At 44.7% G+C, this 27,853-nt stretch overlaps 1 protein-coding gene across 1 annotated transcript in view; it reads right to left on the minus strand.

Annotated features, from left to right (window-relative positions):
• ADAMTS17 (ADAM metallopeptidase with thrombospondin type 1 motif 17) overlaps positions 1 to 27,853 on the minus strand; it is a 196,237-nt gene that overhangs the window by 156,458 nt on the left and 11,926 nt on the right. Inside the window, exon 3 of the mRNA XM_058156831.1 lies at positions 5,684 to 5,846. Coding sequence (XP_058012814.1) covers positions 5,684 to 5,846 — 163 coding nt within the window. The remainder of the gene's footprint in view (positions 1 to 5,683; positions 5,847 to 27,853) is intronic.

Genomic DNA, 27,853 nt, shown 5'->3' on the forward strand with positions numbered 1-27,853 from the left:
GCTTCGTGCTTCTGGGAGCAATGTGTGATTGCAGCTGTTTCAAAGACCTACATACAAACACCCGCGAAAACCTCAGAAAACATATATATACATACATATATATATATATATGTATGTATGTATGTCTTCGGTTATTCGGGTTTTCTCCCGTGTAAAATTGGAAGTGTCTTGGCGACGTTTTGACAAAATCACGAAAACCTCAGAAAACATACACACACACACACACACACACACACACACACACATGTTTTCGTAGGTTTTCATGGGTATAGGTATGTAGGCCTTAGTCAACAAACGAGTCCTAGCCACGAAAATTGACCCCGGATCCAGGACAACACACAATGCCACCACCAATCATCAAACCCAAACCCATCCCTCAGATGAAACACAACACACCATCCAGAAGCCAGACCATGCTGACACCACTGGCTGTTGCGCCCCCCTCCGATCCCCACACAAAGCAGGCTGACACACACCAGGAACACATGACAGGACCTCGGACTCGGAGCCAAACCAGGGGCCCGGGATGCTGCATCACAGCCATCTGCTCAAGATATCACATCACGGAACTTCAGAGGCCACAACACCAAAGCTCAGGAACAAAAGACCAGGACCACACCCACACAGGATGCTACAAAACAGCCGACCAATCTGCAAACACTCACTCCATCTACCAATCAGGATGCAACCACAGAGCCAACCAACCCGCTTACAGCAACACTCCCCACCTCGACCAATCTGCAAACACCCACTCCATCTACCAATCAAGATGCAAGCACACAGCCAACCAACCTGCTCACAGCAACACTCCCCACCTCCCCACCAGTATTTATAGAGAGATGGCAGCTCCGACCACTCTTTGCTCGAGAAGCACGAAGCCGAAGACACCAGCCTGAAGATGATGAGTGAGACCTCGTTGCCAAGATACTCTAAACCTTACACGGGAAAAGACCTGAAAATGCCAAGACCTACATATATACATATATATACATTATATATATATATATGTCTTGTTTTCAGCTGAGTTTTATACCAAATCCATCTTCTGTAATTAGAGTTTACATCACCGGCTGAGATCTTGGGGAAAGAGATTAAGAAAGGGACACTAGATTCCCAAGGAAAACAGCACGTTTGCAGCCATCGAAAGAACCATTCCATGTTTGATTACATTCAGCACAATTCAAATAAGCATTTCTCAAGAAAGAAGGGTTGAGATGTTTTTCTCCCAAATATTTGTGCAGTTGGTATATTTCACAAGCCAGGATGACAGCAAAATAAGAAATCTCCAGAACGGTAAAGCCTACAAAATTGAAATTTGGCACGTATGTTCCTCTTGGCTTCTAGGTGCTCACTAAGAAAGGATTTTTTTTAAATGACCATCAGATCATTAGTATTTCATATACAGTACTATATTCACACGCTCTGATGCTAAGGAGTTAGACGTTCTACTCCCCCTTCCCACCTGAAAAGAACTCTGTTCCAACTGCCAGTTGCCTTATATTAACATGCTCTGATGCTAAGGAGTTACACATTCTACATCAATTTTCAAGCTTTAAGTGTCAATGTATCAAGCCCCATTGTAACCACTCATTAATTTTCAAGCTTTAACTGTTAATTTATCAAACCTGATCGCATAGTTTCATAGCGAAGCATGGGAATCCAGCTACTAGTCAGATTATAAACTTCTCTGAGCACTAAAAAAAATACAAGGCTCCATCTTATTTTCTATAAAAGCTGCACTCCCACCAATAAAAGTAGCCCTTGATTTAGGATGATAATTGCTAACAATTTCTGTTCCTAAACGAGACAGTTGTTAAGTGAGTTTTGCCCCATTTTACGACTTTGCTTGCCACAGTTGTTAAGTGAATCACAGCAGTTGTTAAACTAGTAACACGACGGTTAAGTGAATCTGGCTTCTCCGTTGACTTTGCTTGTCAGAAGGTCACAAAAAGTGAATCACATAACTCTGGGAATCTGCAAGTGTCAGTATGAGTCAGTTGCCAAGCTTCCAAATTTTGATCACGTGATCCTGGGGATGCTGGTGCAAAGCAGTGGTGGGATTTAAGTAATTTAACAACCGGTTCTCTGCCCTAATGATTTCTTCCAACAACTAGTTTGCCAAGCTGCTCAGACACTTAACAACCGGTTCTCCCGAAGTGGTGCGAACTGGCTGAATCTCACCACTGGTCGTAAGTGTGAAAAGTGGTCATGAGTCACTTTTTTCAGCGCTGTTGTAGCTTCAAACAATCACTAAATGAACTACTGTAACTTCAGGACTGTTGGTACATAATATATAAAATCATAATAAATATATTCTGATTCAGCCTGACATAAAATGTTAGGGCAAAAGAAACCTACCAAAATATAATATAGTTTAACACAATGTTCTGGTTTCTATAATGTGGTTTGTTTGTTTGATATTTTTTTTAACTTAGCCATTGCAGTTTGGACATAAACGTTTGTGGTTTAATATGTTGCAAGAACATAGCTTTATAATTATAATGGCCATAGTGTTATAATCCACTGGCAACACTGTGCTTTGTTTGATCTCTTCTATTGTCTAAAAAAATAATATGGGATCCACCCTGTACACAAGACACACAACTGAGATTGATGGCATTCCACAGGCTGATGTAATGTATACCACAAATTCTCCACAAGCAGGCTAAAGGGAGGCTAAAGCCATCGACTCGTTCTGCTGAAAATATTTTTGCATAAGTTTGAACCTTGCACTGAGCCACAAACACGGGCTTGCAAACCGTAGTTACTGAGTTCAGGGGTGCTGAAGAACAGGCAGAGTGGAGAATGGATGCTACGGGTATCATGACTTTGCATCCATCATATATGGGGTGAAATGTAAAATTTGTTACTCCCAGTTCTGTGGGTGTGGCTTGGGGGTGGTAATGTGACTGGGTGGGCATGGCCAACTTTTTTTTTTTTTACTTGTAAAAGCATTTTTTCTACAACCTCTAAAGCCTCTGATGATCAGGCAACCCAGCTGGGATCACCAGAGGAGCCTTTTAAAAGTATTTTTTTCTACAGCCTCTTTGGCTGAAGAGGCTGTAGAAAAAATGCTTTGAAAGGGTTCTGACGATCGCCAGAACCCTTTAAAAGCATTTTTTTTTTACAGGCTCTTCGGCCAAAGAGGTTGTAGAAAAAAGGCTTCTAAAGGGTTCTGACGATCCCAGCTGAGCCGCGCGATCATCAGAGGCTTTTTTTTTTTTACTTTTAAAAGCATTTTTTTGGCCAAAGAAAAAATGCTTTTAAAAGTTAAAAAAAAGAAACTGCCTCAGCTGGGCATGGGCAGTGTGGGGGGGGCAGGGATTTTTGCTACCGGTTCTCCAAACCACCTGCCACCATCGCTACCGTATCGGGCGATCCGGTCCAAACCGGGAGCATTTCACCCCAATCATATATATATATATAATTCATAATTTGTGTCATTTGCACCATGATGTCAATGATATACCTGCCACATTGTCATTGTGGCATGTATTGGATACCTACGGTTGTGTTCAGAGGTGGATTTCAGCAGGTTTGGACCGGTTTGGGTGAACTGGTAGCACCCACGATCAGGTGGTCCTGCCCACCTGTCCTTTACTTCCTGCTGTGTAGTTCATCTCAATCACACAGCACAGCTGATTTCCCTCCTCCCCACCTCGCTGTTCTACTTACCGTTGCTGACTTGGAAGGTAAGCAGCTGAGCTTCTAAATGCTCCATTTACAGCCCTGTGCACAAGCGCCTTCGGCGCACGCGTGCATAAAGTGCCTGTGCCTGCGCGAAGTGCGTGCTTACCGAACCGGTTATTAAACCGGCAGCATCCCACAACTGGTTGAGTTCCTACCCCACGCTAAGCCAGAGCCAAACAAATCACATTATGGCTTACTTAACATGTTGTATGAACGATTCCTAGATGCCTGGCTCTGAGTCCCCAGACTGCCTTTGGATTATTGGATAATTCTTTTGTGCTTTTTCTGAAAAAAAACTTTAATAGGTTTGAGTTTGTAATTGCAGGGTAAATACAAAACGCCACTTATTTTTACCATACTTTTACAGTTTACATTTCATGACCCAAACTAGGTAACATCATCAGTGCTAGAAGGGGTTGGGGGTTGTGGAGAGGAGGAGGAGGAGGACAAGGAGGACGAGGACGAGGACTGTGGGATCCTTGATGCTCTCTGAGCTTCCTTGTTTTCTTGCAGACATTTCATTAACCAAACTAGGTAACAGCATCAGTGCTAGTAAGGAGTGCTGTTTGCAGTCAGTTTATTCTCTGGTGGCTTACCTGTCTGTGTGGGATCTATAAGCGATCTCTAAGACTGTCCCCCACCCACAGTCAAGACTCCAGAATGTACACTCAACAATTTCAGATCATTTCTCTGCTTGCTGCCCGGAGTACTCCATAAATATGCAAATTCCAGCAAGGGCATTGGTGCCCCCGCCCCCAAAAAATCACAATTATATTTAAAAACATCCAATCAAGGACATCGCCTTGATTTTTCTGAGTCCTGACAATGCCACCTCCTCAAATGGACATCCTTGCATCCCAGCCTTCTGAAAACCAGATAATTCTGCTTAGGTCTGTGATATGCCTGGAATAAATTATCTAGGCACCGTTTGCAGCAGAGGAGGGATTCAGCCGGTTTGACTGGTTCGGACAACCCGGTAGTGGAAATTGTGGTTGCCCCCCCACCCCAGCTCTATGCTGTCCTATTTAGGCACATTTTTGAGGCCGGGTGCATGTGCAGAAGGCTTGCGCATGAGCAAATGGCATGCACGGAAGGCTGGGTACATGCACGGAAGTGGTACGTGCAAGAGAAGCGAGCAAGCGTGCGTGCGTGCTCACATTTTCAGTGCTGGGAGAAACCAGTAGGTAAATTATGTGAATCCCACCAGGTTAAAGGAATAGACAGGGTAATGTAAGAAGACAGGGCCTCTGGTGGCTCAGACTGCTAAGACAGTCTGTTATTAACACAGCTGCTTGCAATTACTGCAGGTTCAAGTCCCACCAGGCCCAAGGTTGACTCAGCCTTCCATCCTTTATAAGGTAGGTAAAATGAGGACCCAGATTGTCGGGGGCAATAAGTTGACTTTGTATATAATATACAAATGGATGAAGACTATTGCTTGACATAGTGTAAGCCGCCCTGAGTCTTCGGATTAGGGCGGGATATAAATGCAAATTTAAAAAAAACATTAAAAAAAACAGTAGTCAGATCAGTTGCCCCAGGGCAGGGGTCTGCAAACTTGGCTCTTTTAAGACTTGTGGACTTCAACTCCCAGAGTTCAATTCTGGGAGTTGAAGTCCACAAGTCTTAAAAAAGCCAAGTCTGCAGACCCCTGCACCAGGGTATGTGCTCCTGTTCCATCTCCCATTCCACAGGACCCAAGACATTAAATGAAGGAGAAGAGCTTGCAGAGCCTGGGGTGGGAGTCAAGAGAGGAATCAGCCTAGAATCCTTATGTTCCCATAAACAGCCAAAATCCAGCCCCTCTTGAATCCCATTGACTGTTGCCTAATACCAATGTAGTTGCTGAGAGTCCATTGACTAGATTCTTGTGTGTAGGCATGAGCAATAGATCATCTTAACTGGAACTTCATCTGTGCTCCCCACCCCGCCCACCCCGATTCTTCCTGCCTGACATTAAGTGCTGTAACCATATGGATCTCTACTCACCCACCTGGTAACACACTGCAGTGCTCCATAGGGATCGTTGACTTCAAAGGACGGCCCGGGCTGGACCTCTTCCTCCTGATGAAATGCTCTTTCCCATGGAATGAAGATTCAGAGCCGTTCACAGGCTCTATCTGCACCTCTTCTAGACCGATCTGGATGTGGCCAACCTGTCCACCAAAACAGAAAACCACCGAAAGGGTTAAATGTCTCAGGAGATCATGATTGCCCCGAAGGTTCAAACCTTGGGGCATGGTTGCACCAAAACCAACAAAGCCACAGTGGCACAGTGGTTAGGGTGCACTATTGTAGGCTACTTCCGCTGACTGCTGGCTGACTGCAATTTGGCAATTCAAATCTCACCAGGCTCAAGGTTGACTCAGCCTTCCATCCCACCTCAGAAGGATGAAAGGCTGAGTCAACCTTGAGCTTGGAGTCAACCTTGACCCAGATTGTTGGGGAAAAGATGCTGACTCTGTAAACCGCTTAGAGAGGGCTGTCAAGCACTGTAAAGCAGTATATAAGTATAAGTGCTATTTCCATTGCTATTGCCTTTCCTTCCTTCCTTCCTTCCTTCTTTCTTTCCTTCCTTCCTTCCTTCCTTCCTTCCTTCCTTCCTTCCTTCCTTCCTTCCTTCCTTCCTTCCATCCATCCTTCCTTCCTTCTTCCCACCCTCCCTCCCTCCCTCCCCCTTTTCTTCCTACTGAGCTGTGGTGGGGCAGTGATTAGAATGTAGTATTACAAGTTAACTCTGCCCACTGCCAGGAGTTCGATCCTGACCGGCTCAAGGTTGACTCAGCCTTCCATCCTTCCGAGGTGGGTAAAATGAGGATCCAGATTGTTGGGGGCAAGAGGCTGACTCTCTGTACAGCTTAGAGAGGGTTGTAAAGCAGTGTGAAGCGGTATATAAGTCTAAGTGCTATTGTTATTGTTAAAGATTAAATGTCTAATGAGATTCTCAATCATCCAGATCATGGTTGCCCCAAAGGTTCTTCAGAACTGAAGAAGCTTCTTGGATGAGAAGCGAAAGGTTTTCAAGGAAAAAACAAAAACAAGCAAGTCCAGTTGCCTTTGGGACACCTAGAGATTAATGCTGGGCCCAAATATCTGTCATTCCAGTTCTCTAAAAAATTCCCCCCTAGGCAATAAGCTTCTTCGTTTCTACTGTTTTCAGAGGCTTAAGAATTTGTAATTTCTTTTAGAGGCTCCGTTGAGCTTATGTGAAGGTGTAACGTGCTATTCCTGGTGCTGTTTTGTTTTTCTTTTTCTTCTCACACCTCTTTCCATCCTTTCAAAGCCTTTTTACTTTTGGCACACACACACACACACACACACACACACACAGTGTGGGTAAATACAAAACAGAAGTGGCCTCTCCTGTGGTCTTTTCTTGAGTTTGAATAGAAAAGGAAGAACTTAGAAATGCCAGACTGCTAGAGAGACGACTGTGCGGTAAAAGAAGTTACAGAAGATCAGACATTCACATGTAATCCTGTAATCAACTAAGTTAATTACTAAAGTAAAGTAAAGTAAAGTAAAGTAATTAACTAAGTAGTACACAAAATTATCTGCTACAACCTACTACCTGTCAATGACTACTTCAGCTAAGGGGTGAAATCCAGCAGGTTCTGACAGGTTCTGGAGAACCGGTAGCGGAAATTTTGAGTAGTTCGGAGAACTAGCAAATGCCACCTCTGGCTGGCTCCAGAGTAGGGTGGGAATGAAGATTTTGCAATAACCTTCCCCCAGGAGTGGGGAGGGAATGGGGATTTTGCAGTATCCTTCCCCCAGGAGTAAGGAGGGAATGGGGATTTTGCAATATCCTTTCCCTAAGAGTGGGGAGAGAATGGGGATTTTGCAGTATCCTTCCCCGGCCATGCCCACCAAGCCACACCCACAGAACTGGTAGTAAAAAAAATTGGATTTCACCACTGCTTCAACTTCAACCACAACAGTAAACAAGCATACAATAGATACAAACTTATGGTAAACCGCTCAAAACTTGATTGCAGAAAATACTTCAGCAACAGAGTGGTCAATGCCTGGAATGCCCTACCTGACTCTATGGTTACATCCCCAAACCTCCAAAACTTTAACCTTAGACTGTCTACTGTTGACCTCTCCCCATTCCTAAGAGGTATGTAAGGGGCGTGCATAAGCACACCAGCATGCCTACCATCCCTGTCCTACTGTCCCCATTTATTTGTATCCATTTCCTGTATTCATCATCGTGTTTATGCTTATATCTGTTATCTTTTACATGTTTGAAAAACTAATTAACTAACTAACTAAATAAAATAACCCTTGGTCACCTCATAGCTACGAAAGTGCCCATATCTTCTACCTGCTTTGCAAATTTCTCCCGTCTTTTTCCTCTTGACTACAGAGAAGGAAAGTCATTTGAAAAGCATATGAGCTGGCAGAACCAGTGAATTTTTTAGAATAAGTTGAGATTATGTCTGCCCAAAATGTTTGCGCAATCAAGACAACAAGATCCCATCCCAAAAGACAAAACATTTCTCGCTACATTGGAAACGCTGTCTAGAAAGGAGCAGCCCTTGGCACTTTCTAAACACAATTGTTGTCTTACAGACGTTTCATTACCCAAACTAGGTAACGTCAACAGCGCTAGGATAGAGAGCAAACCCAACTCTCTTCTAGTACTGATGATGTTACCTAGCCTGGTAACAAAATGTCTGCAAGGAAACAACCAAGCTTAGAGATCACCAAAGACACCCCATTTTAACCCTGAGCTACAATTATTCACTTTATTGGTACTGTCTAGAAAGGCTTGTGATCAAGACTTCATATTAGTAATTTATTTATTTTATTTATTTTGTCACATTATATATAAGCATAAGCATGAAAGTAACTATATAATATATAAGCATATATATATAAGCCTAAGTATGTAACAACTATATTAATTGGATATAATGAAAGAAAACAATAGGACAGGAACGGTAGGCACATTGGTGCTCTTATGCACGCCCCTTACAGATGTCTTAGGAATGGGGTGAGGTCAATAGTAGATAGTTTTTGGTTAAAGCTTTGGGGATTTTGAGAAGAGACCACAGAGTCAGGTAGTGTGTTCCAAGCATTAACAACTCTGTTACAGAAGTCATATTTTCTGCAATCAAGATTGAAGCGGTTAACATTAAGTTTAAATCTATTGTTTGCTCTTGTATTGTTGCGATTGAAGCTGAAGTAGTCTTCAACAGGAAGGACATTGTAATAGATGATTCTATGAATTAAACTCAGGTCATGTCGAAGGCGGCATAGTTCTAAATTTTCTAAACCCAGGATTTCAAGTCTGGTGGCATAAGGTATTTTGTTGTATTCAGAGGAGTGGAGAACTCTTCTTGTAAAATATTTCTGGACACGTTCAATTGTATTGATGTCTGAAATGTGGTATGGGTTCCAGACAGGCGAGCTGTATTCAAAAATTTCCAACCGTTTCTTTTATGTTTGGCAACTTAATGCTTATCAATAAAATGGTTAGGCAAAATATTTAACACACTCTCCTGGCTGAAAACATCCCACTTTTGGATCCCCATGATCTGATTATCCACTCTGCAAAAATCACAATATCATACTTTAAACCCCCAATAATAGCAATAGCAATAGCAACAGCACTTAGACTTTCATACCGCTTCATAGAGCTTTTACAGCCCTCTCTAAGAGGTTTACAGAGTCAGCATCTTTCCCCCAACAATCTGGGTCCTCATTTTATTGACCTCGGAAGGATGGAAAGCTGAGTCAACCTTGAGCTGGTGAGATTTGAATTGCCGAACTGCAGCCAGCAGTCAGCTGAAGTAACCTGCAGTACTGCACTCTAACTACTGCACCACCTGGCTCTTACCATAATAATATATATTAAGGATATTGCATCTATGTGTCACATTGTGCATGATTTGCAAGAAAGCAGACCATAAAGACAATGGAAACAGAACAAAAACATTCACAGGCTAAACTAAGATGATCAATCTAACTATGATAACACCCCACAATCCGCTTAAGCCATAAAGACACGCTGGAAAAGTGGTACCCTGCAGGCTTGCAAAATGCAAGAAGAGATGAAGTCAAGTCCAACGCTAAAGGAAATACAAAGTACACGAGATTATTAAATCATCTTCCTCCATCACTACAGACGTTCTGCAGCACCACGAAGCTATTTTTAGCTACCATAAATATACAACATATAAAGCCGGTTTTAAGTGTTTTCTACAAAATCTCAACAATCCGTTGGTGCAAAAGGAAGCAGGACGTGCCTCTCTCTAATTTGACTCTTATGTAAACCCACTATGGAGAAGAAAGCTAGAAATACGACGTTCATTTAAAGGTTTTTATACCAGCCAAGCAGTCACCCAAACAAACTCTCCGGGATCTAGAACAGCTGTCTGCATCAATGTGATTTACAATCTACATTACATATGTGTTGTAATTTATACAGACTTGCACATACCGCACACATTCCTTGTCTTTGCTTACAACTGAGATGTGTCATTAACACAGCACAGCTCCAAGCATTCCATAAGCTGTAAGCTAAACGTAAGAGAGCCATTCTCTCCTACATCACAAGATTATTTAGACAAAGCAGGAAATGTTTGGAAATAAAACAAACCTCTTCCCTACCTAACTGGGTTTTGGCATTCTGGCCAATGCATCTGATCTAAATCCTCCAGATTCTTTGGGACGTGGTGATTGTAAACCTTAGGCATGGAAGCTGTAACCTTAAGAGCAACCCAGCAAGTCTTACTAAGTATATTATTCTTGTAGTTAGGATCCAACTCCTAGGAAGACTGTCACACTAAATCCTTGGTACAGTGGCTGAGTTCATACAGCGTATGCTCTTCCTAAACGTGTGTTTGTCAACCTTTACAATTTTAAAGACTGCTAGCTAAGAAATTCTTGGATTTGAAGTCCACAAAACTTAAAGTTGCCAAGGGGCGCGGGAAGGTGGCTCAGTGGCTAAGACGCTGAGCTTACCGTCGGTAGTTCAGCGGCTCGAATACCTAGTATAGATCTCCTGCATGAGCAGGGGGTTGGACTAGATGGCCTCCAAGGTCCCTTCCAACTCTGCTACTGTTACTAAGGTTGAGGAACACTTTCCTAAATCCATTTGATGGATAAGCACAATGATCAGTAATGCAGTGTTTGTGATGCCACTTTCCGATCAAGCAATGAATCAATCAGATTTGTATTTTCTGAGCTGGCCAAAGACTTCATACCAAAGGCTGTATCATCTATGGCAGGGGTCTCCAACCTTGGCAAGGTTGACTTGTGGACTTCAACTCCCAGAATTCATCAGCCAGCTTTGCTTTGCTGGCTGAGGAAATCTGGGAGTTGAATTCCACAAGTCTTAAAGTTGCCAAGGTTGGAGACCCCTGATCTATGGAGATTCATCCAGGTCCTGGTTGTCCCAAGAGTGTTTTTCCAAAGGAAAACTGGACTTTTATTTTTTTTCCCCTTGAAAACGTTTCGCTTCTCATCCAAGAAGCTTTCTGAGTTCAGAATTGAAGAAGCTTCTCGGATGTGAAGTGAAACATTTTCAAGGGGGAAAAAAACCCCAAGAAATGCCAGTTGCTTTTTGAAAAGCCTCTTTAGGATAAAAAAGCTGTATTAGAGAAGCTCTGCTGAGCAACGTTGCCAGTCTCCTGGCTGAAGAAGTCGGAGTTTATTTCATTTCATGTGAGTTTATTTTCGGAAAAAGGAGGCAAAAGGACCCTGCTAGCCAATCCAGGAAACTAGACACAGCTCAATAAGAGCTCCATAAGTTTTCAGTTGCATCCTCACAACTGGGAATTGGGAAGCTGAGATCAATTAGCATCCTGCATCTCTTAGGCCATCAACCTTTCGGACTTCAGGGACCACTAAATTCATAATTTTAAATCTCACGGACCACTAAAATGATCTGCCTAATGAGCAGCTGGGTGGGCGTGGCAAGGTGGTCATGTGACTGGGTGGGCGTGGCCAACTCGATGTCACTCACGTCGAGAGTCGCCTCGCGGGCCTCTACTTGCCCCTCCCCTACCAGCCACTCGACTCTTCCCCTCCCCGCCCAGGCTCCTTAGGGTCCCAACAGGAAGCAGTTGTTGGAGCTAAGTATCCACCACGAGAAAGAGTTGGCAAAACAGCTCAGTTCAAATTGGATCCGACTGAGAAGGAGGCTCAGCAGAAGTACCTCACTGAGGACTAGGAGCATAGGCTTTCCAAGCAGAGGAAAATTCAGCACCTCCAAGAGGCTTCATAGGCTTGAGCTAGGCCTCAGGAACCTTCCCTCAAATATCCACAAACAGGATACAGGGAGAAGATTATTTAATGCATGGGGAACATATACATGGACAGAAATTAATCAAGTTAAATTGAAATTATAACTGTGGGCTCATCCCATTTGAGGGGCTGCAGCCTCCAACACGCCACTCGAGGGGCCGAGGTCAACCCAAAAAGAGTTCCTATGGTCCACAATGCAGGCAGTCCTTGATTTATGATCACAATTGAGGCCAACACTTGTGTTGCTAAGTGGGACATTTGTTAAGTGAATTTTACCCCGCTGTATGACCTTTCTTGCCACTGTTGTTTAGAATAGAATAGAATAGAATAGAATAGAATAGAATAGAATAGAATAGAATAGAATAGAATAGAATAGAATAGAATTTTATTGGCCAAGTGTGATTGGACACACAAGGAATTTGTCTTGGTGCATATGCTCTCAGTGTACATAAAAGAAAAGATATGTTCATCAAGGTACAACATTTACAACACAATTGATGGTCAATATATCAATATAAATCATAAGGATTGCCAGCAACAAGTTATAGTCATACAGTCATAAGTGGAAAGAGATTGGTGATGGGAACTATGAAATGATTAATAGTAGTGCAGATTCAGTAAATAGTCTGACAGTGTTGATGGAATTATTTGTTTAGCAGAGTGATGGCCTTCGGGAAAAAACTGTTCTTGTGTCTAGTTGTTCTGGTGTGCAGTGCTCTATAGCGTCGTTTTGAGGGTAGGAGTTGAAACAGTTTATGTCCAGGATGCGAGGGATCTGCAAATATTTTCACGGCCCTCTTCTTGATTCGTGCAGTATACAGGTCCTCAATGGAAGGCAGGTTGGTAGCAATTATTTTTTCTGCAGTTCTAATTATCCTCTGAAGTCTGTGTTTTTCTTGTTGGGTTGCAGAACCGAACCAGACAGTTATAGAGGTGCAAACGACAGACTCAATAATTCCTCTGTAGAATTGGATCAGCAGCTGCTTGGGCAGTTTGAGTTTACTGAGTTGGCGAAGAAAGAACATTCTTTGTTGTCCTTTTTTAATGATGTTTTTGATATTAGCTGTCCATTTGAGATCTTGCGATATGATAGAACCTAGAAATTTGAAGGTTTGTACTGTTGATACTGTGTTGTCAAGTATTGTGAGAGGTGGAAGTATGGAAGGGTTTCTCCTAAAGTCTACCACCATTTCTACGGTTTTGAGTGTGTTCAGTTCCAGATTGTTTTGGTTGCACCACAAGGCTAGTCGTTCGACCTCTCGTCTATATGTGGATTCGTCATTGTCTCGAATGAGACCAATCACTGTTGTGTCATCTGCGAACTTCAGTAGCTTAACAGATGGATCATTGGAGATGCAGTCATTGGTATACAGAGAGAAGTGGGGAGAGCACACAGCCTTGGGGGGGGGGCCTGTGCTAATTGTACAGGTATTTGATGTGATCTTGCTTAGCTTCACCTGCTGCTTCCTGTTTGTTAGGAAGCTTGTGATCCACTTACAAGTCTGTTCCGGTACCTGTAGCTGGTTTAGCTTAGTTAGAAGAATGTCTGGAATGATGGTATTGAATGCTGAACTAAAGTCTACAAAAAGGACCCTTGCATAGGTCTTTGGAGACTCAAGATGTTGTAGGATGTAGTGCAGAGCCATATTAACAGCATCATCTGTTGATCTGTTTGCTCGGTATGCAAATTGCAAGGGGTCTAACAGCGGATCCGTGATGGTTTTCAGGTAGGAAAGCACTAGCCTTTCAAAGGTTTTCATGACTACAGATGTTAGAGCAACTGGTCTGTAGTCATTCAGTTCCTTGATGGTGGGCTTCTTCGGCACTGGGATGATGGTAGAGCGTTTGAAGCAAGAAGGAACATAACACATCTCTAGTGATTTATTGAAAATATGGGTGAAGATGGGGGCCAATTGGTCAGCACAGACTTTTAAGCAAGAAGGAGTTAGGGTTAGGATTAGGGTTAGGGTGAATCACTGCAGTTGTTAAGCTAGTAGCATGGTGGTTCAGTGAATCTGCCTCCTCCATGGATTTTGCTTGTCAGAAGGTCACAAAAGCGGATTGCATGGGACACCGCGACTGTCATAAATATGAGTCAATTGCCAAGCGTCTGGATTTTGATCACATGACCACGGGAATACCGCAACATCCGTTAAGTGTGGAAAATGGTCCTCAGTCACTTTTTTATAGTGGGGTTGTAACTTCGAACGGTCACTAAATGAACTGTTATAAGTCGAGGACTGCCCATAGAAGTCATTGGGCAGCATTGAAATGCGCTGAAATACACCGAGTGGTTATTTTAGTCAACTGTCAGTAGATGGCACCACTGGGCCATCACTAAGCTTCTTGTAATGTATTTGAATTTCAGGAGGGAAATTTGGGCGGGAAATTGCACGTTGCTGATTGGCTGATGCCTCAGCCAAAATACTATTTAAAGAGGGGTTTTCCCTGTTGGTTTTTGCTGGGATCACAATAAACTACAGAGCTGTTGTCACTTGTATCATCTCCTGCCTCTTCATTGCCCGAACTTAACACTTCTCAATGACAAATCCACTTAGAATGGAATGAATGAGATGGAAGGGACCTCGGAGATCTTCTAGTCCAGCCCCCTGCTCAAGCAGGAGAACCTGTATCATTTCAGACAAGTGAATGTCTAGACCCGTGATGGTGAACCTATGGCATGCATGCTACAGATGGCACACGGAGCCATATCAGTGGGCACACGAGTGTTGCCCTAGCTCAGCTCCAGTGCACATGCGCGCGCGCCGGCCAGATGATTTTCGTACCTTCCGGACCCACCGGAAGTCGGGAAATAGGCTGCTTCCGGCCTCCGGAGGGCCTCCAGGGGGATGGGGAAGGCCGTTTTCACCTTCCCCAGGCTCCTAGAAAGCGTCTGGAGCCTGGGGAGAGCGAAAAATGGGACTTCTGGCTCCACCGGAAGTTGGGAAACTGACTGTTTCTGGCATCTGGTGGGCCTTTGTGGGGGTGGGGAAGGCCATTTTTGCCCTCCCCAGGCACATAGAAAGCCTCTGGAGCCTGGGGAGAGTGAAAAACAGGCCGACTGGGCCCACCATGCCATTAGGTGCCAAAAGCAGGGGGAGCACATGTGATCACGCGTGCATACATAGGGGGCAGGGCGCATTTATTTATTTATTTATTTTTATTTAATCAAATTTTTATACCGCCCTATCTCCCGAAGGACTCAGGGCGGTTTACAGCCCAATAAAAATACAAATATAATACAAGATAAAACACTCATTAAAAAACTTATTTAAATAGGCCAAAATTTAAAATTACAATTAAAATGATAAAACCCCATTAAAATTAAATTTAAAAATTAAAATTCTAGTCCAGTCCTGCACAAATAAATAGATGTGTTTTAAGCTCACGGCGGAAGGTCAGGAAGTTGACGGAGTCCTGGGGGAAGTTCATTCCAGAGGGTGGGAGCCCCCACAGAGAAGGCCCTTCCCCTGGGTGTCGCCAGTCGGCACTGCCTGGCAGACGGCACCCTAAGGAGTCCCTCCCTGTGAGAGCGCACAGGTCGGTGGGAGGCAATCGGTAGCAGCAGACGGTCCCGTAAGTAGCCCGGCCCTAAGCCATGGAGCGCTTTGAAGATAGTTACCAAAACCTTGAAGTGCACCCGGAAGGCCACAGGCAGCCAGTGCAGTCTGCGCAGGAGTGGTGTCACATGGGAGCCACGCATTGAATTATGCGTGTGGCCTCCCCCTGCGCTACCCCCGCTTTTGGCATGCAACGGCAAAAATGTTAGCCATCACTGGTCTAGACCTTTCTTAAAAACCTCCAGTGATGGAGCGCCCATAATTTTTGAAGGCCAGCTGCTCCACTGGTTAATTGTCCTCCTCACTGTTAGGAAGTTTCTCCTTAATTCCTGGTTGCGTCTCTCTTTGATTAGTTTCCATCCGTTGCTTCTTGTCCTGCCCTCAGGTGCTTTGGAGAATAGCTTGACTCCCTCTTCTTTGTGGCAGCCCCTCAAATGCTGGAATACTGCTATCACGTCACCCCTAATTCTGCTTTCCTTTAGACTCGCCAGACCCAAAACCTGTAGCCATTCCAGGCCTTTAGTTCCTCTCCTCTGAACTTTTTCCAAAGTCTCAACATCTTTTTTGTAGTACGGTGACCAAAACTGGTTGCAGTGTTCCAGGTGTGGCCTTACAAGGGTTTTGTAAAGCGTCACTAATGATCTTGATTCTATGCCTCTCTTTATAGAACCCAGGATTCAGTGGTGGGATTCAGCCAGTTCGCACCACTTCGGGAGAACCGCTTGTTTGTTTGTTTGTTTATTTATTTATTTATTTATTTATTTATTTATTTATTTATTTATTTATTTATTTATTTATTTATTTATTTATTTATTTATTTATTTATTTATTTATTTATTTATTTATTTATTTATTTATTTATTTATTTATTTATTTATTTATTTATTTATTTATTTATTTATTTATTTATTTATTCGAATTTTTATACTGCCCTATCTCCCGAAGGACTCTGGGCGGTGTACCGCCAAATAAAACATAAGAATAATACAAGTAAAAACAACAATTAAAAAACTTATTAATTAGGCCGAAATTAAAATATCATTAAAATAGTATAAAACCCCATTAAAACTAAATTTAAAACTAAAAACCCTAGGCTAGCCCTGCGCAAGTAAATAGATGTGTCTTAAGCTTGCGGCGGAAGGTTCGGAGGTCGGGAACTTGGCGCAGCCCTGGGGGAAGCTCGTTCCAGAGGGTGGGAGCCCCCACAGAGAAAGCCCTTCCTCTGGGTGTCGCCAGTCGGCACTGCCTGGCGGACGGCACCCTAAGGAATCCCTCTCTGTGAGAGCGCACGGGTCGGTGGGAGGCAATCGGTGGCAGTAGGCGGTCCCGTAAGTAACTTTCTGACTTTTGTTAACTTTCTGACCAGTTTGGCAAACTGGTTCTTGGAAGAAATCATTAGGGTAGAGAACCGGTTGTTAAATTACTTGAATTCCACCACTGCCAGGATTGTATTTGCTTTCTGGCCTTCGGGTCTTTTAAATGCTTTAGGGTCTTTTAAAAAGGTTATCTTGGAAGTTTGGGGAGGAACTTTCTTCACATGCAAATGTAAAGAGTAGCTATGCAGAGACATGTTCCAAAGGATAGCCCCTCTCCACTTTGTAATTAAAGATCCAAGAACAGGTGCATATTTTGGTCATGTTTCTTCATGCAGATTTTCTTCCGAATATACGTGGAGGGCCGAACATTCTTGGCTTAGCTCTCCACAAAAGAGGGTGAAGCACAGAGGCAGAGAGAATAAGCGTTGAATTGTCTGCTTATTTGCGCCGTAGAAATGACAATTCCCCCCCCCTTTTTTTTTTTTACTTTACGCAGTGTTCAGACACTAGCAAAAAGGAGGGGAACTCTCTTTTTCACTCCATGTACATCAGAGGTGGGTTTCAGCAGGTTCTGACCATGGTGGTAGACTTTAGGAAAAACCCTTCCATACTTCCACCTCTCACAATACTTGACAACACAGTATCAACAGTAGAAACCTTCAAATTTCTGGGTTCTATCATATCGCAAGATCTCAAATGGACAGCTAACATCAAAAACATCATTAAAAAAGGACAACAAAGAATGTTCTTTCTGCGCCAACTCAGTAAGCTCAAACTGCCCAAGGAGCTGCTGATCCAGTTCTACAGAGGAATTATTGAGTCTGTCATTTGCACCTCTATAACTGTCTGGTTCGGTTCTGCAACCCAACAAGAAAAATACAGACTTCAGAGGATAATTAGAACTGCAGAAAAAATAATGGCTAACAACTTGCCTTCCATTGAGGACCTGTATACTGCACGAATCAAGAAGAGGGCCGTGAAAATATTTGCAGATCCCTCACATCCTGGACATAAACTGTTTCAACTCCTACCCTCAAAACGACGCTATAGAGCACTGCACACCAGAACAACTAGACACAAGAACAGTTTTTTCCCGAAGGCCATCACTCTGCTAAACAAATAATTCCCTCAACACTGTCAGACTATTTACTGAATCTGCACTACTATTAATCGTTTCATAGTTCCCATCGCCAATCTCTTTCCACTTATGACTGTATGACTATAACTTGTTGCTGGCAATCCTTATGATTTATATTGATATATTGATCATCAATTGTGTTGTAAATGTTGTACCTTGATGAACGTATCTTTTCTTTTATGTACACTGAGAGCATATGCACCAAAACAAATTCCTTGTGTGTCCAATCACACTTGGCCAATAAAAAATTCTATTCTATTCTATTCTATTCTATTCTGGGGAACCAGTAGTGGAAATTTTGAGTAGTTTGGAAAACCGGTAGTAAAAATTCCACCCCCATCTATTCTCTGCCTCCCAAGTCCCAGCTGATTGGGAGAAAATGGGGATTTTGCAGTATCCTTCCCCTGCCACGCCCACCAAGCCATGCCACGCCCACCAAGCCACGCCCACAGAACCGGTAGTAAAAAAATTTCAAATCCACCACTGATGTACATGTATACATCCAACCTACACTGTGTTGTTTCTCTGTGTCATATAATATATGTGAGTATAGGTCAGGAGCGGTATTCACTAACTTTCCCTACCAGTTCTCAAATGTGAGCGTACATGTGCCCAGCCTCAAAAATGTGCTTAAATAGGATGGCATAGAGCTGGGGAAGGTGGTCCAGCCCACCCGCAATTTTTGCTACTGGTTTGGGCGAATACCACCTCTGGTATAGGCATAATTTTGTATTTATTTATTCGTTTATTTTGTCATGTTTATGTAGTGTGTATTGGAGGCGGTGACCCTTTGAGAGTTGTATGCAATGGAATTTCATTAAAAAAATGAAAAAAGACATTTCATTTTAATGCCTGCCGATTAGTGTACATTCAAAGCGGACAATAAAGTTATTCTAAGTCCTGCTACAATGGCTTCATGTTTTGAGGAAAGGCATCGTTCTTTGGCAACGTTGAGGATAGCTACAATTCACGCTCTACGTGGGACTACCTTGCAAAGCATCCAGAAGCTCCAACTAGTTCAAAATGAAGCAGCCCGCATGGTTTTGTGCAGACCTCGATGTGCACTTGTGTCATCCCTCCTGCGGGAGCTGCATTGGTTGCCAATTTGCTTCCGGGTACAATTCAAGGTGCTAGTTATCACCTTGAAAGCCCTTCATGGCTTGGGACCAGGATATCTGAGGGACCCTTTCTTACAATTCACATTTACCCCAACCCACTAGAGTGGAGAAGCAAGGAATGTTGCAGGTCCCATCCCTTAAGGAGGTACATCTAGCGGGACCCAGAAGAAGGGCCTTCTCCGTGGTGTCTCCCTCCTTTTTGAATATCATCCCTTCAGAAATTAGATCAGCCTCTACCTTGACATTTTTTCATAAGGCCCTGAAGACCTTACAAAACCAGGATATCTGAGGGACCATCTCTTATGGGTCACATTTACTCAACCCACTAGAGTGGAGAAGCAAAGAAAAGTTGTGCATCCATCCCTTAGGGAGGTACATCTGGCGGGACCCAGAAGAAGGGCCTTCTCTGTGGTGGCTCCCTCTTTTTCGAATATCACCCCTTCAGAAATTAGATGGGCCTCCACCTTGACACTTTTTCGTAAGGCCCTAAAGACGTGGTTTTGATAGTGGGTCTGGGGAACACAGAGTCCGATGGAGCCCATCTCAAATGGCTTATTTGACTGTGTATTGTCACTGGGATGGGGAGGTAAGGTGGGTTTTTAAAATATATATATATATATATGTTATGTATTAACAGTTGTGCCTTTAAATATTTGAGCGGGAAATCAGCACGTTGCTGATTGGACGAAGCCTCCAGCAGAACTGTATAAAAGGAGAGGTTTTTCCCCCAGCCTGTTGCTGGGTTCACCCTATATTAAAGAGCTGTTGTCACTACCCTGGTCTCCAGCCTCGTTACTTCCCGAACCTAACATTGGCGACGAAGGTGGGATCTCGAGGCTGAGGAGAACCAGAACCGAGCTGAAGCACAATAGACCCGAACCCAGCAAATCCAGGGCAGAAAAGGCGAGATGGCCAGTTACACTCCACCCGCACCGTTCGACCCGGCTAAGGAGAAATGGGGAACGTATATGACCCGTTTCGAAAGTTTCCTAGAAGCCAACGAACTGCACGGAGTTCCAGACAACCGAAAGAGGGCTTATTTCTTAAGCCACTGCGGTCCGGAGGTCATTGATATCGCGGAAGCCCTGGCAGAGCCAACGCCGTTGCAGTCGGTGTCGTGGCCAACTTTACAGACTTTACTGAGAAATCGCCGCTGCGCCGTCCAAATCGTGCGGCGGTTTGAGTTCGGAGAGCGAAGGCAGATGGAGGGCGAGTCCATAGGTGACTACATGGCCGCCCTAAGAAGAGCGTCCAAGGACTGCGGATACCGTGACCTAGACGAGGTGCTCCTCGAGCAACTCATCCGAGGGGTCAAAGACATCCGTTCTGGCGACGGTTGCTAGCAAAGAGCAACCTCACACTGGCCAACGCCTGGACGAAGCCAGAGCACATGAAATGTCATCCCAAGCGGCAGAGACGCTACAGAAACCGGTTCCACAAAAGGCGAGCGCGAAGGCAACCCCGGTGCACCAGGAGGAGGTTCAGACCGAATCCGAAGGTGAAGACGAGGAAGGGGTCTGCCGCACCGAAAAACGCGACAAAGGGGACCGAGATGAATGCGGAAGCTGCGGGGGTCAACACCAGCGCCAACGCTGCAAATTTAAAGATGCGATATGTCGGAGGTGCGGGAAGAAGGGACACCTAGCTCAAGTTTGTCGAGCGGCCCAACCTTCCCGCCGAAAATTCAAATCGGCCAATCAGAGCGCGGAATCGGCAAGGCGACCCGCGATTGGCTCAAACAAAAAAGGCGCGGATTCCAACCAAACAACCGTGGTCATAGGCCGCGCCTCGACCAAAGTGGAGAAGAAGATCTTCACCAAGCCAAAAATAGAGGGAGTGCGGTGCCGGCTTGAAGTAGACACGGGATCAGCGATAACCATCATGTCCTGGGACACTTTGGCGAAGTCGCTGCCGTCCGTCGCGAAGCGCCACCTGCAAGCACAACGACTACGAGTCCACGACTACCAAGGGAATCGCATCCCTGTTCGAGGGACCACCTCCGTCCGAGTCGAGTACGGCCCTCACAAGAAGACCCTGCCCATCACGATCGTCGAAGGAACTCTGCCCAGTCTGTTGGGACTAGACTGGTTTCGTGCCCTGGGCATGGGAGTGACTGGCATCTACAGAAGTGACTGCAATTTGAAAGACATTCTCTTTAACGAGTTCGAAGATGTCTTCAAGGACTGCCTGGGCAAGTACAAGGGGACCCCTATTTCCTTCAACTTAGACCCCCAGGTAGCCCCCATTAGGCTTAAGGCGAGGAGAGTCCCTTTTGCCCTAAAACCAAAAATCGATAAGGAGCTGGACAAGCTCATAAATCAGGGGATTTTGGTGCCAGTCGATCACGCAAAGTGGGAGACGCCAATCGTCACCCCCATCAAATCGGACGGGTCAATTAGAATCTGCGCTGACTACAAGGCGACGCTTAACAAAGCCTTACAGAAAAGCGCCACCCGGTTCCGTGGTGCAACACTTATTGCACTCTTTGGGGCAAGGGCAAGTCTTTGCAAAGTTAGACTTGGCCCAAGCCTACCAACAACTGCCAGTAGACGCCCGCACAGCCGAAGCCCAAACGATTGTGACGCACAGGGGGGCATTCAAGTGCACCCGATTGCAATTTGGGGTTAGTGTGGCACCAGGGCTGTTCCAAAACCTGATGGAACGACTACTGCAAGGGCTCCCAGGGGTAGTCCCCTACTTCGATGATGTCCTAATTTCAGGGGAAAACATGGAGGAATTGGGGGAGCGTTTAAGAAAGGTCTTGAGCATTTTCCGGACAGCCGGGTTAAAAGTCAAGACAAATAAATGCCAGATAGGGGTCGAATCGGTCGATTTCTTGGGCTACCGGATAGACAAGAAAGGAATTCACCCTACTGAGAGCAAGGTTAAGGCAATTAGGAAGGCTCCAGCGCCCAAAAACAAAGCAGAGCTGCAGGCATTCCTGGGATTGGTTAATTTTTACGCGGTCTTTTAAAGAACAAAGCAACTGCTATGGAACCGCTGCATAGGCTCTTAGGAAAAAATACTGTTTGGTCTTGGGGAAAGTCAGAAAATAGGGCTTTTGAAGCAGTAAAGAACCTGCTCTCAAGTGATAGCCTGCTCATCCAATATCACGACTCACTACCACTAGTGCTGGTTTGCGATGCATCCCCTTATGGGGTGGGGGCTGTACTCAGCCATAGACTTCAAACGGCACAGAAGCCCCTATAGCGTTCTACTCTAGAACGATGTCCTCCCAGAGAGGAACTACAGCCAATTAGACAAAGAAGCATTAGCCATTGTATCAGGGGTCAAAAAATTCCATGAGTATGTCTTTGGGCGGAATTTTGAAATCGTGACTGACCACAGACCGTTACTAGGATTACTGGCTGGCGACCGGCCAACGCCTGTGGCACTTTCGCCACGGTTGACTCGATGGACTATATTCTTAGCCGCTTACTCATACAAGCTGCAGCATCGGCCCGGAAAAGAAGTGGGGCATGCAGACGCGTTGAGCCGATGCCCACTGCCACGGGCGATCAAGACCCCACTCCGGGGACACCCATCCTCCTTATTGACTCGTTGGACTCTGGCCCAGTCACATCAAAGGAAGTGGCTCGGGCATCATACCGGGACATTGTGTTAAGGACTGTACTCGGTTGGGTACAGAGAGGGTGGCCCGCTGCGCCGGGCGAACGGTTCAAAGAATTTGTTAAAAAACGAGATGAGCTCTCGGCTCAAGGGGGGTGCCTGTTATGGGGTGATCGTGTAATAATTCCTGTTAAGTTAAGGGGCAAGGTATTGGACCTCCTCCACGAGGGTCACCCAGGCATCGTAAGGATGAAGGGGTTAGCTAGAAGCTATGTATGGTGGCCACTCATGGACGCAGAGATTGCTGAGAGGGTAGGGAAATGCCAAGCTTGCCAAGAGTCCAGACCGCTACCCCCAACAGCCCCAGTCAGAGAATGGGAAAAGCCCCAAGGGCCTTGGTCAAGAATCCACATTGACTTTGCTGGCCCCTTTCACGGCCAAACGTTCCTAGTGGTGGTGGACGCATTTTCCAAATGGTTAGAGATCATACTTATGAAGTCCACCACAGCCGAAGCAGTAATCGCAACCCTGCGCCACCTATTCGCAACTCACGGGTTGCCGGACACTCTGGTGTCCGACAATGGGCCCCAATTCACGGCAGCCCAGTTTGAAGAGTACCTGGCAGAGGAAGGCATCCGACATGCCCTCTCTGCACCTTTCCACCCTGCGTCGAATGGCCTTGCAGAGCGTTCCGTCCGGAGCGCTAAGGAGGCATTGTCCAGGCTCAAGCCAGGTGACTGGCAAACAAAAATAGACTTTTTCTTAGCCGTCCAGCACAGAACCCCAAGCACAGCCACTGGAAAAAGCCCAGCCGAATTGCTAATGGGACGGAAACTCCGGTGCCCGCTTGACCGTTTGAACCCCCATTACACACCCGAGGGTTACAAGGGGTGCTAGAAAACAAGGAAATGAGCATAGGCGACGGGTGTGGGCCCGAAACAATGGGGACGGCCCGAGTTGGGTCGCCGGACAAGTAACAAAAGTAACCGGGCCAAAATCGTACGTGGTAGAGCTACCAGACAACCGAGTGTGGCGGCGCCACATAGATCAGTTAAGGAAACGAATAACTGATCAAACCAAACCAACAGAGACAGGTAATGACCAATACCACTTTGAATCCACAGCTGACAATGACCCGGGGGAGGCGCAAGACTTAGCTGAGGTTCCAGAGTTCCAGCGACGCCATCAGGTCCCGAGGGAAACAGCAGGAAAATTCCAAAATTAATCCAAGGCCGGATGGCCAAGAAAAGAGTCGGCCAATAATCCAGAGCCCGATGGCCCAGAGAAAGAGCTGGGAGGAGAAAACAGCCCTCCGACCAGCTCAAACACCACCCAGAACTGAACCGCAGGTCAGAAAGAACTAGGAGACGCCCAGGTTATTTGCGTGACTACGTCGAAAAATAACATGTAAATAAATATGTAAATAAGACCAAGTGTTTTCTGGGAGGGGAGGAGTGTTATGTATTAACAGTTGTGCCTTTAAATATTTGAGCGGGAAATCAGCACGTTGCTGATTGGACGAAGCCTCCAGCAGAACTGTATAAAAGGAGAGGTTTTTCCCCCAGCCTGTTGCTGGGTTCACCCTATATTAAAGAGCTGTTGTCACTACCCTGGTCTCCAGCCTCGTTACTTCCCGAACCTAACAATATATACTTTGTTTTTATCATTTGCAAGCTGCCTAGAATCACTGTGAGTGAGTGAGTAGGCGGCTATATACAGTTAGCAATGCTGTACAGTAATGCTGTACATTTCCTAAATAAAATAAAAATAAAAGAAATACCGTTCCGTTGGTGACTTGCTTCAGCCCTTTGGGTTATGCCACATCAAGTCAATATCCAATCTTAGTGGGCACATACAGGTACCCCTCCATCTATGGTGACTCATTTAATGACCAGTCAGAATTTAAGGAGCTCAGAAAAGGTGCTTTACGGCACTTCTGAACGCAGTAAAATATTATGCTGCCCCACTTCCTCCAGTTCACATGACAGCCTTCGGACACTCGGTTACTGGCTCATATTTGCAACTGGGTGCAGCATCCCACAGCCAAGTGACCACAATCTGTGACATTTTTGCTGCATTTCTGGCAAAAATGTCCCCTTGCGAAGATAGGTTTGGGTTGATGACAGTGTTATTCATTTAATGACCCCTGTAAAAATGGTCATAAAAATCAGGCTGCCCGGATTTACAATCAGTACGAGTTACAACCAAAATCCCAGTTCCAACTGAGGTCATAAATCAAGGACTATCCGTATATAATTTTTCTCCAGCATGAGGCTTTCCACATCACACCAGGAATTACATTTTCCTCGGTCTGTGTTTACCGTATCTGTAGTTTTTGATGTATAGTGAGAATCCAACCCCCCCCCCCCAACTTTCTTCTAAGACAAAAGAAAGGTAGTTTCTCTAAGGTAGTTTTCTAAGTGAATGAAATTATGCGTAGAGAGAAACATGATATCTCCCCAGAGTCTGAAGAAGCAACTCCAGACAGGAATAATCTATATGGGAATGAGACCTCCCACAAGTTTTTCTACTGTGTCATTTTTCTAGAAAGTGCAATTAAATTTATAACACGCATAAGCTGTGTTACTTCAGCGGGGTTATCCCTGATTAACTGTACTATGCTTTCCCCCCAATAATTCCGTTTCCTTTGTACGAAACCCCGAGCCAAAAACGATGGGCCAAAATCTGAGTTCAAGCACCGCGAAAGACAAAAAAAAATAGGGCTACTGAATTTGTCAAGGAAGGAAGCCAGTTTAATCTGCTTTAACTTGCAAATTTAATTTGTCAAGTTAAAAGTGAGCCGATGGGTCTTCAGCGAGGTGAATTCTTCTCTGACTTGGTCTCAAAACTTCTGGAGACTTCCACAAAGGAATTATTGGAGGGTTAGTATGAGGAAATGGATTGCACCTCTATAACTGTCTGGTTCGGTTCTGCAACCCAACAAGAAAGACACAGACTTCAGAGGATAATTAGAACTGCAGAAAAAATAATTGCTACCAACCTGCCTTCCATTGAGGACCTGTATACTGCACGAATCAAGAAGAGGGCCGTGAAAATATTTACAGATCCCTCACATCCAGGACATAAACTGTTTCAACTCCTACCCTCAAAACAACACTATAGAGCACTGCACACCAGAACAACTAGACACAAGAACAGTTTTTTCCCGAAGGCCATCACTCTGCTAAACAAATAATTCCCTCAACACTGTCAAACTACCGTATATACTCGAATATAAGCCGATCCGAGTATAAGCCGAGGTCCCCAATTTTACCCCAAAAAACTGGGGTAAACTGGGGACTCGAGTATAAGCCGAGGGAGGGAAATGAGGCAGCTACCGGTCAGGGAAAGCCTTCCTCCCTCAGCCGAGAAGGCTGGCGGCTCCCCCGCCCCGCCCTCTCACTGCACCGGCAGGGCTTCCCCGCGCTAATGCAAAAGCCCGCCAAGTTTGCGCCATCCGGTATAATGTGAAAAAAAGAAGAAAAAAAAAAACTCGAGTATAAGCCGTATATACTCGAGTATAAGCCGAGGGGACGTTTTTCAGCACAAAAAACGTGCTGAAAAACTCGGCTTATACTCGAGTATATACGGTATTCACTAAATCTGCACTACTATTAATCTTCTCATCGTTCCCATCACCAATCTCTTTCCATTTATGACTGTATGACTGTAACTTTGTTGCTGGCAATCCTTATGATTTATATTAATATATTGACCATCATTTGTGTTGTAAATGTTGTACCTTGATAAACGTATCTTTTCTTTTATGTACACTGAGAGCATATGCACCAAGACAAATTCCTTGTGTGTCCAATCACATTTGGCCAATAAAAAATTCTATTCTATTCTATTCTATTCTATTCTATTCTATTCTATTCTATTCTATGGCATCGTGATGCCAGGCCGGCTGGCTGAGGACTATAAGTGGTCCTCAACTTACGACCATTCGTTTAGTGACCGTTAGAAGTTACAATGGCAGTAGAAGAAATGACTTATGACCATTTTGCACATTTACAACTCTCGCAGCATCTCCACGGACAAGTGATCAATATTTGGGTGCTAACAAGCTAATCAGTCTTATACAGGTAGCCCTCAATTTACGAGAGTTCATTTAGTGACCGTTCCAAGTTAGAACGGCTCTGAAAAAAAGTGACTTGTGACCATTTTTCACACGTACAACCCTTATAGCCTCCCCGTGGTCAGGTGCTCAGAATTCAGACGTTTGGGCCAATGACTCATATTTTTGACGGTTACACCATCCCTGGGTCATGTGGTCCCCCTTTTGTGACTTTCTTACAGGCAAAGTCAATGGGGAAGCCAGATTCACTTAACTGCAGGGATTCGTTTAACAACTGTGGCAAGGAGCTCCATTTAACAATGGTACTCAGTCATAATACTTTCAGCTCATTCTACAATGCAAAAAGTAGATTCAGAGACAGAGGCAGGGGGTGGGAACCAGAAGCCGTTTAAGTTCAGAATATGGCTACTGGGGAGTACCCAGTCTCAGTTGCCTTGATGCCTTTCTTTCTCCATCAGCAAAACAGCGCCCTGGTGGTGCAGTGGTTAGAAGGCAGTATTGCAGGCAAACTCCGCCCGCAGTCTGGAGTTCAATCCTGAATAACAGAATAATTAAGTTGGAAGGGACCTTGGAGGTCTTCTAGTCTCACTCCCTGCTTAAGCCCACTAAATATTTGTTTTTAATTCTTTTTAAATTTGTTATTTATATTCTCTGTTTTAATATGGCTGTAAACCGCCCTGAGTCCTTCGGGAGAAGGGCGGTATAGAAATTAAATTATAAATAAATAAAAATAAATAAAGCTTAAACTATTCCAGACAAATGGTGTCCAGTTTCTTCTTAAAAACCTCCAGTGTTGAAGCACCCACAACTTCTTGGAGGCACGTTGTTCCACTGATTAATTGTTCTCCCTGTTAGGAAATTCTAGGTTGATGACTGGGCTCAAGGTTGACCCAGCCTTGCATCCTTCCGAGGTTGGTAAAATGAAGAACTCAGGATTGTTGGGGGGGCAATAGGCTGACATTGTAAACCACCCACAGAGTGCTATATAACACTACCGAGCAGTCTATAAGTCTATGTCCAAGCGCTCTTGCATTTTACAAAACTGGGATCAGCCTTCGTAGAGCCGACAGCTGTCCCAAGTTATATTCTGTTCTCTATTTCAAGTCTAGGAATACTTTTCAAGA

This window comes from Ahaetulla prasina, chromosome 13 (genome assembly GCF_028640845.1).
Source record: "Ahaetulla prasina isolate Xishuangbanna chromosome 13, ASM2864084v1, whole genome shotgun sequence".
Lineage (NCBI taxonomy): Eukaryota > Metazoa > Chordata > Lepidosauria > Squamata > Colubridae > Ahaetulla > Ahaetulla prasina.